Source organism: Ailuropoda melanoleuca, chromosome 3 (genome assembly GCF_002007445.2).
Source record: "Ailuropoda melanoleuca isolate Jingjing chromosome 3, ASM200744v2, whole genome shotgun sequence".
Classification (NCBI taxonomy): domain Eukaryota; kingdom Metazoa; phylum Chordata; class Mammalia; order Carnivora; family Ursidae; genus Ailuropoda; species Ailuropoda melanoleuca.
The window spans coordinates 29,291,152-29,307,090 of NC_048220.1; the positions used below are offsets into that span (position 1 = coordinate 29,291,152).

Here is a 15,939-nt window from a genome sequence, read left to right on the forward strand (position 1 = left end):
ACCAGACGTGTGCTTCATGAGGACAGGGACTGTGCCTTATTCAGCTTAGTGTCCCTAGCACATAAGAGGCACTTAGTAATTTCTGAATCACTAAATTATATCTCCTAGGCCATCCTCCCCTAAACAAATCTCATTCTCTTTGTAAGCTCTGTTTTCTGTATTGCTATCACTCAACTGGAAAAAAACATGTAGTACCCACAGTGTTGTATCACTTTCCAAAATAGGAGTTACTCATGTTTTCTGTTCCCAGAGATAATCTTGAGATGAGAAACCATCTCACATAACTTTGGTCTCCATGAAAAGACTTACCCACAGACAACATTTAGTAGTATTTGTTGTCAATGATCTAGGACTATACAGCAGAGAATAATGTAAGGGCTTACTGTTCTCATTCTATCCCTGACTTGACTTATGGGTATGTGTAATTGTTTCCTTGTGTGACCTCAGCTGAGTCACAACATCTAAACTTTAATCTTCTCATTTGGGAAAATGCAGACAACAGCTACACTGCAAGATTGTGAGTGGGTTTTATGGAATATATACCCTTTCATCTCTGGAACACATGTCTTTTTTTTTTTTTTTTAAGATTTTATTTATTTATTAGACAGTGATAGAGACAGCCAGTGAGAGAGGGTACACAGCAGGGGAGAGGGAGAGGAAGAAGCAGGCTCCCAACCGAGGAGCCTGATGTGGGACTCGATCCCCGAACGCCGGGATCACGCCCTGAGCCGAAGGCAGACGCTTAACGACTGCGCTACCCAGGCGCCCCTGGAACACATGTCTTGTATGGGCCTAACAGAGACTGTAACATGGCAGAACCTCAAATATTTGTTGAGCAAATATTTAAATCTCTATTACTCAGCATAAAGGAGATCAACAGCCTAATAAACGAAAAATGAACATTCAGCTTGATTATCAAATAAGACCACCTGTAGAGTTCCTGATCCTAGTTTGAGAAGTGCAGGATTTATATTATTTATTCTAAGCCACAAAATTATTTTAGATTTAAATGAAGTCAAGCCAGTGCCTGCATTTAAAAATATTTTTAAAAAAAGTTAGAAGGAAATGCACATTGGCTAGAATATTCTGTGGATACAATGGAAACAGTAAGGGCTTTAAAAAAAAAAAAAAAATCTGAGGTTCAAATCCCATACCTGTCTCTCACTACCTATGGGACTAGGCAAATTCCTAAACCCTCAACCGCTGTTAGTATCTAGTTTTATGGCAAGGAAATAATCTTGCAGTGCTACTGAGGAATTAAACGAGATACTGGAAGTTCACTATCCAATGCCTGGCATACATCAGGAACTCAACAAATCAAGAGACCCTGGTTCTACCAAAATTAAGCTTTTAAAAGAATCCCTTCACATTTCAAAGAGTTGGGATCACGGAGTTACTCACAGAGATTCTGGGCCGTCTTTGAATCCAACACCTTTAACTCTTTTACTTTTTTCTTTTGCACAGATTTCTTTTCTTCTCCACCTTCCTGATCCTTCTTGGCTAGTAAGGGAAAGACGAGAAAAGCATGATTATGGACAAGCCACATTTGGGCCTTACTGAACTACTGAACCAGCCTGGAATGCCTCCTCGTTTGCTATTAACAACGGTTTCCCTATTGTATTCCTTCTCTTTAACCAGCCATGCTTCTATTACTGACTCCCACCCTCAACTATACTCAACACCTCATTCTCATTTCTGTAACTGTTATCAATAATGCTTTCCCACCTACATCCTACCATTGCTTGGAGATCCTTCTCTGAAGGACCAGACAGTAAATATTTCAGGTTTTGCAGACTATATGATCTGTCTCAACGGCTCAATTCTGCCACTATAGCGTAAGAGCAGTCAAAGACAATACATAAACGAATGGGTGGTCAGCCTGAGGGATGTAGTTTGCCAGCCTGTTACTAGAGCCTTCTACCATGTTATCCTTTTGTGCCCATTAAAAATCCTATTTTCTTTCAAGCTCCATCTTGAATAGGAGTTCTCTATAAAATTTTTTTAAAAGATTTATTTATTTTAGAGAGAAAGCAAGAGTGTGCATGTGTGTATGTGTGCAAGTGGGGTGAGGGGCATATGGAGAGAATCTTGAAGCAGACTCCCCCTTGAGCCTGACACGGGACTAAGCCACCCAGGCGCCCATACCGTTTGAATTTTAAACCACACAAAAAGTATTACCTCGTACAAATAAATAAGAAATAAAGCAAACAAAAAAGAAAGTTGCATGGCAAAAAGTTCCAAGGGCTATTAAAAACACTCATCCTTTGGCCTGTCAGTCCCAACTCAAAGAAGGAAAATACAAAATACATGAAGATTAGTTACTTATATAAACACTTGCTAAGTACCTATTATGGAGTGTCTTTATGAGCCAGGTTATTCTGGGCACTGTGAATACAACAGTGAACGAAAGAGAGGGGCACCTGGGTGGCTCAGTCACTTCAGTGTCCAACTCTTGGTTTTGGCTCAGGTCATGATCTCAGGACCCTGGGATCAAGCCCCACATGGAGCCCCGTGTCAGGCTCCAAGCTCGAGGCAGAGTCCGCTTGTCCCTCTCCCTCCCTCTGTACTCCTCCCTCGCTCTTCTCTCTCCCAAATAAAATCTTAAAAAAAAAAAAGTGAACAAAACAGAGAAAGATTCCTGCCTTCATGGAACTCATATTCTAATCAAGAGAAATAACAATCAGTTAATACATAAAATACTATATTAGCTAATCATAGTTCTGTGAAAAGAAAATCAAGTAGGGAAGAAACAGGGGGGCCTAATGGGCAATGGCTTATACCTTTAGGGGGGTGAGGGAAAGTCTTAGAACGTGACTTTTGAGAAAAGACCTTTTAGAAGGTAGAATCACAAGCCAAGTATCTTCAGGGAGAGGGGGATGCATTTCGGGAAGGGAGGGAATGACCAATACAAAGGCCTGAGAAAGGAGCATGCCCTGTGAGCTCAAAGAAAAACAAAAAGGTCATTATGGCTGCACGGAGTGAGGGGGAGGTCAGGAAAAGCCAGAGAGGTACTAAAGACATATCATATAACAAAATGGAAATTATGGGTGGTCAGATAAAAATGGAGAATTAAAACATACAAACTTCGAAAAAGGGAAGGAGAAAAGTTAAAAGTAAAGCTCTCATTTTATACAGGCAAAATAGAAAAATAAGTATTTATTACTGATGTTGAAAAACAAAAAAACAGACTCAACTTTTTTGCTTGGCAATAAGATAAAAAATAAGGTACAGATACAAGAAAGAAAGGGATGAAAAGGTCCCTTTTTGTGGAAGATCTAACTCTATATAGCAATTCACAACAACCACTAGACTACTGAAGAGCTAGCAGAGCTGGTAACTCAGGAGGGCTACAGAGAAAAGACAATCATCTGTGCAGAGAGGCTGCTTTTAGACCACGAGCTGGAGCGATGGAGTAGAGAAAGAGCCTACGACCCCCTGACTGAATAGACAGGCCCATCAGGCGACCCACCTCAAAATACCACTGACCCACGGGCTACTAACAACCAGACACAGTTACCAAAAAAGGGAAAATCCCGTGTGTTGCCATACCTCCTCACCTTCCCTCTTTAAAAAACAGCGTGCGCCCACTGCCTCATAGCAGACAGCCTCTCCTCTGCAGTCCTGCCAGCCACTCCCTAGCAGTACATTCGATGAGCTTCTCTAGTCTTCGTTGTGCCTCAGGCGAGTCCTTTCACCACCCACAACACAGGCTTCCACCCGAATCCTTGCCCTACATTAGAGAACCCCCTCCAATCAGGGCAGACACCACAATATGGACTTCTTGACTCTACCAAAATGGAGTAGCCCCATGAAGAGGAAATACAATTGTATGTATGTATGTATGTATGTATGTATTTATTAAAAGATTTTATTTATTTATTTGACAGAGATAGAGACAGGGAGGGGGAACACAAGCAGGGGGAGTGGGAGAGGAAGAAGCAGGCTCATAGAGGAAGAGCCTGATGTGGGGCTCGATCCCATAACACCGGGATCACGCCCTGAGCCGAAGGCAGACGCTTAACCGCTGTGCCACCCAGGCACCCCTACAATTGTACTTAAAACTGGGGAGGGTAAAGGGACCTAAATGAAAATAAAGTTTCTATGCTTACTTGAACTGGTAAAACATCAGTATCATCAGGGCACCTGGGTGGCTCAGTTGGTTAAGCATCTGCCTCCGGCTCAGATCACGATCCCAGGGTCCTGGGATCGAGCCCTGTGTCAGGCTTCCCTGCTTAGCAGGAAGCCTGCTTCTCCTTCTCCCTGGCTTGTGTGCACGCTCTAATAAATAAATAAAATCTTTAAAAAAAAAAAAAAACACCCAATAGATTTAAAGGATTGAAATCAGAGCACGTTCTCTAACCATAATGGAATCAAACAACAAATCAATAACCGAAAGAAAACAGGGAAATAGCAAAACATTTGGAAACCAAAGAACCATTTCTAAGTAATTTGTGAGTCAAAGAGGAAGCCTCAGAAAATTTTAAGATACACAGAACTGAATGAAAATGAAAGTACAATACATCAAAACATATGGGATACAGCCACAGCAGTGCCGACGGTGAAACTGACAGCACCAAGTTTACATTAGAAAATTACAAAGATCAAGTCAGTAGTCCAATTTTCTATCTCAAGGAACTAAAATAAGAGCAAAACAAACCCAAAGCAAGCAGAAGGAAGGAAATAAAGAATTTAAGAGCAGAAATCAATAAAAATGAAAACAACAGAGAAAATTCAATGACTCAAAAAGCTGCTTTTAAAAAAAAATCAATAAAATAAACTCCACCAAAAAATTGCTAGAACTAATTCATGAACTCAGCCACAGGATACAAAATCAAGATGCAGAAATCTGTTGCATTTCTATACGCCAATAATGAAGCAGCAGAAAAAGAAATCAAAGAATCAATCCTTTTACAATTGCTCCAAACACAGTTGGATACCTAGCAATAAACCTAACTAAAGAGGTAAAAGATCTACACTCGGAAAACTGAAGAACACTTATGAAAGAAATTGAAGAGGACACAAAGAAATGGAAAAACATTCCATGATCATGGATCAGAAAAACACACACTGTTAAAATGTCTATACTACCCAAAGCAATCTACACATTTAATGCAATCCCTATCAAAATACCACCAGCATTTTTCACAGAGCTAGAAAAACAATCCTAAAATCTGTATGGAACCACAAGAGACCCAAAATAGCCAAAGCAATCCTGAAAAAGAAAAACAAAACTAGAGGCATCACAATTCCGGATTTCAAGCTATACTTGCAAAGCTGTAATCATTGAGACAAAAAGAGACACATGAGACAAAAAGAGACACGCAGATCAATGGAACAGAATAGAAAGCCCCAAAATGGACCTAAAACTGTATGGTCAACTCATCTTTGACAAAGCAAGAAAGAATATCCAATGGAAAAAAGACAGTTTCTGCAACAAATGGTGTTGGGAAAACTGGGCAAAAATCCCTGGGTCAGTCTGGGCTGTGGCCCAGAGAACTGCTGACCACAGTATCTGCTCCCATTCCATGATGTGGAGTTTTTGTCATGGGAAATGATGGTGCAGGTAGGGACCACATTTGCTAGCCCATCTTGCATCTTTGAGGTGACTACATGATGTAAGAGCAGAGTGATGGATATTGATTCTAAGCCAGGAATTTTTTTTTGTAATACAAATTAAAATTTCTTGCTTGCTTTAAGGGTTCATCTTATGTGAATTACATCTCAATACACACATACATATATATAAATGCATAAATAGACCAGAGATGGAAAACCTAAAACTATTAACTTCTAGAGGAAATCAGAAAAATCTTCCCAACTTTGGGGTAGGTAAAGATTCTTAAAAACCAACCTTATGTGGTGGGCAGAATCCTAAGCTGGCCCCCCTCTTAGTGCACACACCCTGTATAACCCTTCTCCCCTGCTGTCCTTGAAGAAGCAAACTATCAGGCAGTGGAGAAGGCCCTGAGCAGCCCCCAGAAGCTCACAACAACCTTTAGCTGATGACTGGCAAGAATACACTTATGTAGGGCCCACAATTATAAGGAACTGGACTCAGCCAGTAGCACATAAGCCTGGAAGAGGACACTGGGCTCCAGAAAGCAAGGAAGTCCAGCCAGAACCTCGACTTCAGTTTGGTGTGACCCTCCGCAGAGGAGCGGCTAACATGGACTCCAGACCCGTGGACACCGCGGGATAATAAATTTATGCTGTTTTAAGTTTGTGGGAATTTGTACAAAGCAATAGACAAAACACAAAAGAAAAAACTGATAAAGCAGACCTCATCAAAATTAACAACTTCTGTTCCTTCAAAGGTACCACTAAGGAACAAAATGGTAAGTCTGGGGAAAAAATACTTAGAAAACAGAGATCTTGATAAAGGACTAGTATCCACAACATATAAAAAAATTCTCAGTATTCAATCCTAAGAAAACAACCCAATTTTTCTTTAATGGGTAAAAGATTTGGACAGATACTTCACCAAAAAAGTTATACAGGTTTAAGTAAACATAGGAAAAGACGCTCACCATCATTACGTCAATGGGAATATGTACTAGGAATTAATTTAATTAGGAAGTAAAACTACAATGTTTAAGGTAGGGGGGCCTGGCAGGCTAGTGGGTAGAGCATGCGACTCTTGATCTTGGGGCTGTAGAGTCTGAGCCCCACGCTGGATGTAGAGATTACTTTATTTTTATTTTTTTTTAAGATTTTATTTATTATTTGACAGAGAGACAGCCAGCGAGAGAGGGAACACAAGCAGGGGGAGTGGGAGAGGAAGAAGCAGGCTCCCAGCAGAGGAGCCTGATGTGGGGCTCGATCCCAGAACGCTGGGATCACGCCCGGAGCCGAAGGCAGATGTTTAACGACTGAGCCACCCAAGTGCCCCTAGAGATTACTTTAAAAAATAAAATCTTAAAACAAAAACAAAAACAAAACCCTGCAATGCCTAACCCACTAGAGTCACTAAAAAAACAAAACTGACACAACTAAGTGCTGGTAAGGATGCAAAACGTCTGCTGGTGGAAATGAAAAAATGGGACCGCCACTTTGGAGAAGAGTTTGGCAGTTTCTTCTACAGTTAAACATACATTAGTCACATCTGGCCCAACGCTCCCTGTCCTAGGTATCTGCCCAAGAAAAATGAAAACATACATCCAGACAAATCTTGCAGGTAAATGTTTCTACTGGCTTTACTCTTAACCGCCCCAAACTGGATTCAACCCAAATGTCCGTCAACCAGTAAATGGATATAATGGAATATTACTCAGCAACAAAGAGGAATATCTCTGTATGCAACAACATGGACAAATCTCACATACATTATGCTAGGGGAAACAATCTAGGCTTAAAACGTTACTTAATGTTTGATTCCATTTATTATGACTATTCTGGAAAAGATAAAATGGCAGACAGAAATCAGATCTGTGGATGCCAGGGCCTGGCAGTGAGGAAACGTGACAGACAAATGGGCAGGAGGGAACTTTTTGAAGTGATGAAAATATTCTCTATCTTGAGTGTGATGGTTACATGGCTGTATACATTTGTCAAAATTCATAGAAATGTACACATACAAAGGGTAAGTTCTGCTATATGCATTTTGTACCTCAATAAACACCTGTCTATCTGAACAAATTATATCTTCAAGGCCAATAAAATACAGTGGTATAAAGCTACAATAATTGTAACACAGTGACAGTCAAAGAACATTTGAGGTGAATAAAGAACAAGAAATAGACATGAAACATCTAGCAAATGCCAAAGTAGAAACTTGAATGAAAAAAGGATGGTCTAATCCAGAGGTTGATACGCTTTTTTCTTAAGTGACTGGAAAGCAAATACTTGAGGCTCTGTGCGCCATACGTTTCTATTTGCAATTACTCAACTCTGCTAGTGTAATATGAAAGAAGACATAGATATTATGTCATCAAATGAGCATAGCTGTGTTCAAACAAAACTTAACAAAATGGATTGAGCATAGTTTTCTGACTTGTGGTCTAACCAACAGTGCTGGAAAAACTGGCTCTCTACTTCGAAGGAAAATAGTTAGATCCTAACTTTATGCTGTTCACAAAAATAATTTCCAGACATATTAAACACTAAATGTTAAAAACAGAAAAATAATATAATTTTGAATAAACAAAAACTTCTAAGAATATCACAAAATCAAGATGTTTGTATAAAGACTGGTTTCATTACATAATATTTTCATTTTTCAATGTGGTGAAAATTACCAGGTAAATATGAAAAGAAATGAGAGCTTCCATTTTCAGTAATGATGCCAAGTCTCCCATGAAAAACATCTAAAAATGCTGGTATACTATTTAAAAAACCACTTTGAAAACATGGAAGAAGTGATAAGATGGCAATGAACCGCTCCAGAAAGGTAGCCACAACATTGGCGCGCTGTTCCAATACGCGTTTGACGGTTTTGTGTAGTAAGGGCGGACAGGCATCAAGGTTCTGCCTAATGTGGGGAGTCTTAAATGAGACTCTCCTCAGCAGCTGGGAACCCAAAAGGCTACATCCTGAGTAAAGATCAACAACAGGTTCACAGGTGAAAGCCCTAGAAAACCTATACTCCAGCAACAGGGTGAATAAAAGCAGAGAGAAAAATATTAAAAAGAATGAAAACAAACAATCAAACACCACACACATACAACACATAAATGGAGGGCTGAATGTGATGATATTCACTGGCACCCAACCCGAAAGCAAAAGAAGTGCCAAAAAGGGGCACCTCGGTGCCACAGTTGGCTAAGCGGCTGCATTCAGCTCAAGTCATGATCTCAGGGTCCTGGGATCGAGCCCGTCATCCAGGGAGCCTGCTTCTCCCTCTCCCTCTGCCCCTACCCCTGCTGTGCACATGTGCTCGCTCTCTCTTTCAAATAAATAAAATCTTTAAAAAAAAAAAAATGTGCCAAAAAAGAAAGGAAAAAAAAAAAAAGATGGAATACTTGAAGGAAAAATAGCTGTCAATTTTCCAGAAGAGATAAAGGATTTCAACACAAAGAATCAAGAAACTCAGAGAATCCCCAAGAATAATACAAGAACCACATCCTGGCACACCATCACAGAAAAACTGCTAAAAATCAGAATAAAAAAAATTCTCTGAGTAGCAGGGGGTAGAACATAATTATCTTCAAATGAACTACAGTTAACACCGACAGTGAAGTTGTCTTAACAATAAAAAGGGAAAACAAAAAATATCCTTCAAAAACATAGGTGAAATAAAGATATATCCACACAAAAACAGTGTTTATTACCAGTAGACCTGAACTAATAAAGAAATTTTAAGGGGAGTAATTATTCAGGCAGAAGATGAAAAATTATCACAAAAGGAAATACAGAAATATACGCTGGGATGAAGAACACTAGAAAAGTGTGTTTAAGTGAATACTGATATTACAAAATAATAGTAAAAATGCTTGTGGGGTTTAAAACACGCAGAATTAAAATGCATGACACATCAGTGACTCAAAAAGAAGGTATGCTGTAAACAGAGTTAAATTGATATAAAGTTCTAGCATTAACTGGAAGGTGGTAGAAGTTATAATTTGTATTAGATTGTAATAAATCAAGGATGCATGTTAATTTCTAAGGTACCTATAAAAAGACAGTAAAAAAATGTATAACTAAAAATAGGGTATATGTGGAATAATAAAGTTCTAAATGAATCTGTAAGAAAATAACAGAAAAAGACAAAGTGGAAAAAATCAAACAAAACAAATAGCAATATGGTATATATGAATTCAAATGAATTAAATACTTCGCAATGACAGACTAAGATCATCAGACTGGATTTACAAAACATACACACTAAGTATGTGCTGCTTACAAGGGACAGACTTCAAATAAAGACACAAACGTTAAGGGTAAATAGTGTAAAAAGATATACTAAACGAAAGAAAGGTGTTATAGTTTTATTAATATCAAATAAAAATTTCTTCTCTAATAATGCTACTGGCTTGAACACACATTCAATTGTGATAAAGGGTCAATCCACAAGGAAGACAATTCTAAATCTAAATACATCCAATAATTTAGTTTCAAAATATATAAACTAAAAACTGACTAAACCAAAAGAAGAAAGGGTAATTCTATAACCACTGTGGAATAATTAACTAATAAAACAAGCAGACAAAAACTTGCAAAGTATATAGAAAAGGTGAACACATCTAACAAACTTGACCTAACTGCTGTATTAGAACAATGCATCCAATGATGGAAAACTACACTTTTTCATATGCACCCATAGCACACGTACCAAATCCACCACATGCTGAGTAAAAAAGCCTCAACAAATTTCAAAGGGTAGAAATCATTCAAAGTATGTTCTTTGACCTCAACTTGGAAATCAGTAAAAAAGATAACTAGAAAATCCCCAACTATTTCATATCGAATAAATATCCAAATAACTCTGAAGTTAGGTAACAAATCACAATAGAAATGAGAAAATATTTTGAACAGAATGACATCAGCATAGAATAGAATAGACGGAATAAACAAAGTGCACAGTAAGACCACAGCAGGTTGAAACCCAAGTGGTTCAGTAATTATGTTAAATGTACAGGGATTGTGTGCTCTAGTTAAAACCAGTATTGTCGACTGGAGTGAAAAAAGAAAAAAAATAGTCCAAGTATATGCTGTTTTATGAAGGAAACATCTAGAATTAAGAATAGAGAAAGGATGGAAAGTATCAAGTTACACTAAGCAAGTTCTAACTGAAAGTTTAGGGGCGCCTGGGTGGCTCAGGCAGTTAAGCATCTGCCTTTGGCTTGGGTTTTGATCTCTGGGTCCTGGGATGGAGCCCCATGTTGGGCTCCCTGCTCAGCGGGGAGTCTGCTTCTCCCTCTGCCTCTGCCCCTCCTCTCAGCTCGTATGTGCACTCTCTCTTTCTCTCAAATAAATAAATAAAATCTTAAAAAAAAAAAGTTGATAAAGTTCCATCAATTTTAACAAAACAGTCTTTCAGGTAACAAAAATCATACAGAACATAAATAAGGACACATTACAATGATAAAAGTTGTAGTTTATCAGAGAAATGTAAGAATTTTGAATTTCTATGTACCCAAAAACATTATATACATTTACATATTCAAATATATAAAGCACAAAAAGTGAATAATCTGAAACTAATCATGAGGACACATTAAACAAACCCAAACTGAGGGACATTCTACAGCTCACAGGTATGTACTCTTCAAAAATGTCAAGGCTGACACAAACAAATTGGAAGAATTAATATTGTTAAAAAGCCCATAAAACGCAAAGCAATCTACAGATTCAATGCAATCTCTATCAAAATAATAATAGTATTTTTCACAAGTAGAATCAATAATCCTAAAATTTGTATGAAGCCACAAAGACCCCAAATAGCCAAAGCAACTTTCAGAAAGAAGAACGAAGCTGCAGGTATCACAAGGCCACATTTCGAAAATTAGTACAAAGCTGTAATAATCAAAACAGTACAGTATTGGCACAAAATTAGATGCACAGATCAATGCAACACAAGAGAGAGCCCAGAAATAAACACACATTTATAGGGTAAATTAATCTACAACAAAGGAGGCAAGAATATACAATGGTGAAAAGACAGTCTCATCAATAAATGATGCTGGGAAAGCTGGAGGGCCACATGCAAAATAATGAAACTGGACCAATTTCTGAACACCAGACACAAAAACAAACCGGATTAAAGACCTAAATGTGGGGGACGCGTGGGTGGCTCAGTTGGTTAAGTGTCTGACTTCAGCTCAGGTCAAGATCTCAGGGTTCTGGGATCCAGCCCTGTGTCCTGTGTTGGGCTCCCCATTCAGCAGGGTGTCTGCTGGTCCCTCAGCCCTCCCCTGGCTTGTGCTCTCCCTCCCCCCAACTCTCAAATACGTAAAATCTTAAAAAAAAAAAAAAAAAAAAAAAAAAAGAATGAGATCTTGTCATCTGTGACAACATGTATGAATCTAGAGGGTATTATGCTAAGTAAGATAAGTCAGAGAGAGACAAACACCTTTTCATTACACTTATTAGAATCTAAAAAACAAATGAACAAAAAGCAGAAAGAGATGCATAAATGCAGAGAACTGATGGCTGCCAAAGGCGAGGAGGGTGGGAGGATGGGCAAAATGCATGAAAGAGCGTGGGAGGTACAGGCCTCCAGTTTGGGAGTAAGTCATGAGGACAACAGGTACTGTACAGGGGTATCGTCGATGATGCTTTAACAGCCCTGTACGGTGACAGAGGACAGCTACACTTACGGTGAGCCTAACTGTAGAGCTGGGGATCCACTGTGTTGTACAACTAACACTAATGTAACACTGTGTGTCAATTATACTTCAATAAAAAAAAAAAAGAACTAAATGAATGCACATGTAAAGAATTAAAAAGAAAGTATGGTGACCAAAAAACTGTCAAGGTCATGAAAGATAAGGATTGAGGAACTGTAATGAGAAGGTGGCCTCCATTTGTTGTTGCTGGTGGACAGCTGTCCAGCCTCACCGCTCCCCTTTCCCCTTGTGCCCCACATCTTGGTGCCCGCAGCAGATTACAAGGCTGCGAGGTACCGCACCAGTGCAGGAACTCTCACCCTGGCTCCACGTCCTAACCTCAGTAAAAACCCAGGCCAGTCTCCTTTTCTTGCCCTGTCAACCACTTCAAACCTGCTTGAGAGGACTGCCCTGCTCTTCCCAGAGACCTCGATTAGTTAATACATCTAGATTTTCATACCCTCTTAGTGTGTGTAGGTCATTAACCTTGACATTCAAACCCAATTTTGAGCAGGGATCCATCTGCCTTTGCAGGTGACTATAAAAGGAATTATTTCCAATTAAAGAAGACTACAGAACAACTGAATATAATGCATGATCCAGGATTTTTTCTGTAAAAGACATAATTGTAACAACTGGTATAATCTGAAGGTCAAATTAGATAATAGGATATTAATATGAATTTCCTAATTTTGATAAATTTACTATAGCGATGGACCTGTTATTAGGAAATGTACACTTGGGTTAGAGACATCATGCCTATAACTTACCCTCAAATCTTCAGAAAAAAAAATGATACATATACACACATACATGTACTTATTCCAGAAAATGATACACACGTATACATACACACATTATATAGGCAAATGTGGTAATATGTTAACATCTCAGGAATGTGATGAAGTATGTAGAGGAAATTTTTTGTATTAGTCTAGCAACCTTTCCATAACTCTGAAATTATGTCGATATAAAAAGCTTTTCAAAAAGATGGGGCACCTGACTGGCTCAGTCAGTAGAACATGCGACTCTTCATCTCAGGGTGGTCGTGCAAGCCCCACACCGGGCATGAGGCCTACTTCAAACAAACAAACAAACAAACAAACAAACAAAGACAAAAAGGAAGTAAAACTGACAGAATTGCAATGCTAAATCCACAAAGTGGCATGTTTTAAACCATTTCTGTCAGTAACCGATGAAACAAGCAAACAAAAAGGATACAGAAAATGTATTTATTTTTATTTATCTTTAAAGATTTTATTTTTAAATAATCTCTCCACTGAATGTGGGGCTCAAAACCACAACCCCAAGATCAAGAGCCGTATGCTCCCCTCACTGAGACAGCCAGGAGTCCCAAGAATACAGAAAATTTAAATAATACAATTAACAAAAAGGAACTAATGAAGATATACGGAACACTTCATGAAACTGAAGAACACATACATGCTTTTCAAATGCATATAGACTATTTATAATATTTAATATTCAGAGCCATAAAGGAAAACTCTACAATTTTTTTTAAGATTTTATTTATTATTTATTTGACAGGGAGAGAGAACGAGCAAGAAAGCACAAGCAAGGGGAGCGGCAGGCAGAGGGAGAAGCAGGCTCCCCGCTGAGCAGGGAGCCCAATGCTGGCTCCATCCCAGGACCCCGGGATCATGACCTGAGCTGAAGGCAGATGCCTAACTTACTGAGTCACCCTGGCACCCCTCTACAAATTTTTAAAGACTGAAATTACAAGAGCACTGACCAAAATGCCGTTAGCTAGTAATTAATAAGAAATTTTAAAAATCCTCAAAACTCACTGTGGTAGACAGAATAACGGCTTCCCAAAGAAATCCACAACCTAATTCCTAGAACCCATGAATAACCACCTTGCATATAAAAGGTACAATGCAGGTATCATCAAGTTAAGAACACTGAGAGGAGGATTATTTAGGATTATTTGGATGGACCCAATGTAAAATTACAAGGATCCTTATAAGAGGGAGGGAGGAAGGTCACAGAGAAGAGAGGTGATGACAGAAGCAGGGGGCGGGGCACAAGAATATGCATTATCATGGCTTCATTCAACAATACTGGCTAGATTTCTGAACCAGTGTAGTAATTAGAAAAGGAAACAAGAATTCTAAGGATTAGAAAGAAAGAATTAACACTCTCATTTGTTTTTCTTTTTTAAGTATCAAAATAGAGCAATTTATTCAAGACACTGTGTAACACACTCATTTGAAGATAATTGTCAATATAAAAAAAATCCAAAAGAACGTATAAATTATGAGCAAGCAAAAAATGAAATTAAAAATATATAAAAATATGAAGTATCTAGGAATAAATTTAAGAAAAGCTGCACAAGACCTCTACGATAAACTACATAACATTTATGAAAAACATTAAAAATAAGTGAGTGAATACAGATTTACAGATTCATAAATTAAAAGATTTGATAATGTTAAGATGTGACTTCTTCCCAGATTGATTTATAGAGTCAGTAGAATAAAAATCCTAATAGGTTTCTCTTTTTAAGGTGCTAAGCAGTTTCTAAAATTTATATGGAAATACAAGGGGCCAAAGGTACAACATTCTTAAAAAAGCAACAAAAGATAGGTGGTATCAATATATATAAAACTATAAAAACCAAGATTATGTGGTACTGGCACCAGGATAGACAAAATGATCCACAGCAAAGAGTACAGTCCAGAAGACAGACCCATGCATAGCAGAGCACTTGACAGAACAGACTGGGCATGTCAGATGATTGGGAAAAGGACAGACTTCACAACAGATTGGACAGGAAGTGCGTGTCACGTGAAAAAACTAAGTTGCATCCATTGGCAAATAAATCAATTACAAATCAATTAAAAAGCTCAATGTGAAAGGCAAAACTATAATGACTAAAGGATTTCTTACACAAGATACAATATGCATTAGCCATAAAGAAAAAGACTGATAAATCTAAGCACTTTACATAAGGAACTAGTCAACAAGACACTAAAAAAAGTGAAGACAGGCCACAGAGTCAGAGGTGTTTGAGATATACCTAAGGGACAAAGGATTAGTATCTAGAATATACAAGGCACTCCTTTTATTTGAAATATGTCTATTTTGCAAACCTCATGAACTAACAGGTCTATGCACTGAGAATTGAGGGCTGCTAACATCACAGAAGGGATGACCAGGCACTCTATGCTGTCTGAAGAGAAACCTAACACCTATTATGAAGAAGTCTTGGCAAAAGACAAATGGAGACTGATTCTGACTAAGCTTCTAGATCCATTTTACCCATTTACAGCAAATACAGGGGACAGAAACATAGGAACTACACTATGGGAATAAAATCACAAAAATCCGTATTATGAGAAACTCCACAGGACAAATAAAACAGTTCTTACAACAAATGAATTTCAAGAAAAATAAAGAATAAAGGGAGAAAGGTGGAGGTAAAGAGAGACAAAGACATTTAAGAACACAGGCAAAACTAAACTATAATGTTCAGGAATATAAACAGGTGATTAAAAAAAAGTGACTACCATACCAGTCAGACTAACTGTTTCTCTTAGCGGGGAAGGGGCACATGGAGGTTCCCAGGATCCCCCTGGAAAGTGTGTATCTCCAGACATGTGGTGTTTACAAGGGCATTCGCCTTATAATAATGCCCTAAGTTGTACATCTGTTT

The 15,939-nt window shown here is 38.4% G+C and overlaps 1 protein-coding gene across 6 annotated transcripts in view; it reads right to left on the reverse strand.

Annotated features, from left to right (window-relative positions):
• DIAPH1 (diaphanous related formin 1) overlaps window positions 1-15,939 on the reverse strand; it is a 92,290-nt gene that overhangs the window by 16,118 nt on the left and 60,233 nt on the right. For all 6 annotated transcript variants that reach the window (XM_034656165.1, XM_034656169.1, XM_034656164.1 and 3 more), the window contains one exon: window positions 1,402-1,500. In XM_034656165.1, the coding sequence (XP_034512056.1) occupies window positions 1,402-1,500 (99 nt within the window). The remainder of the gene's footprint in view (window positions 1-1,401; window positions 1,501-15,939) is intronic.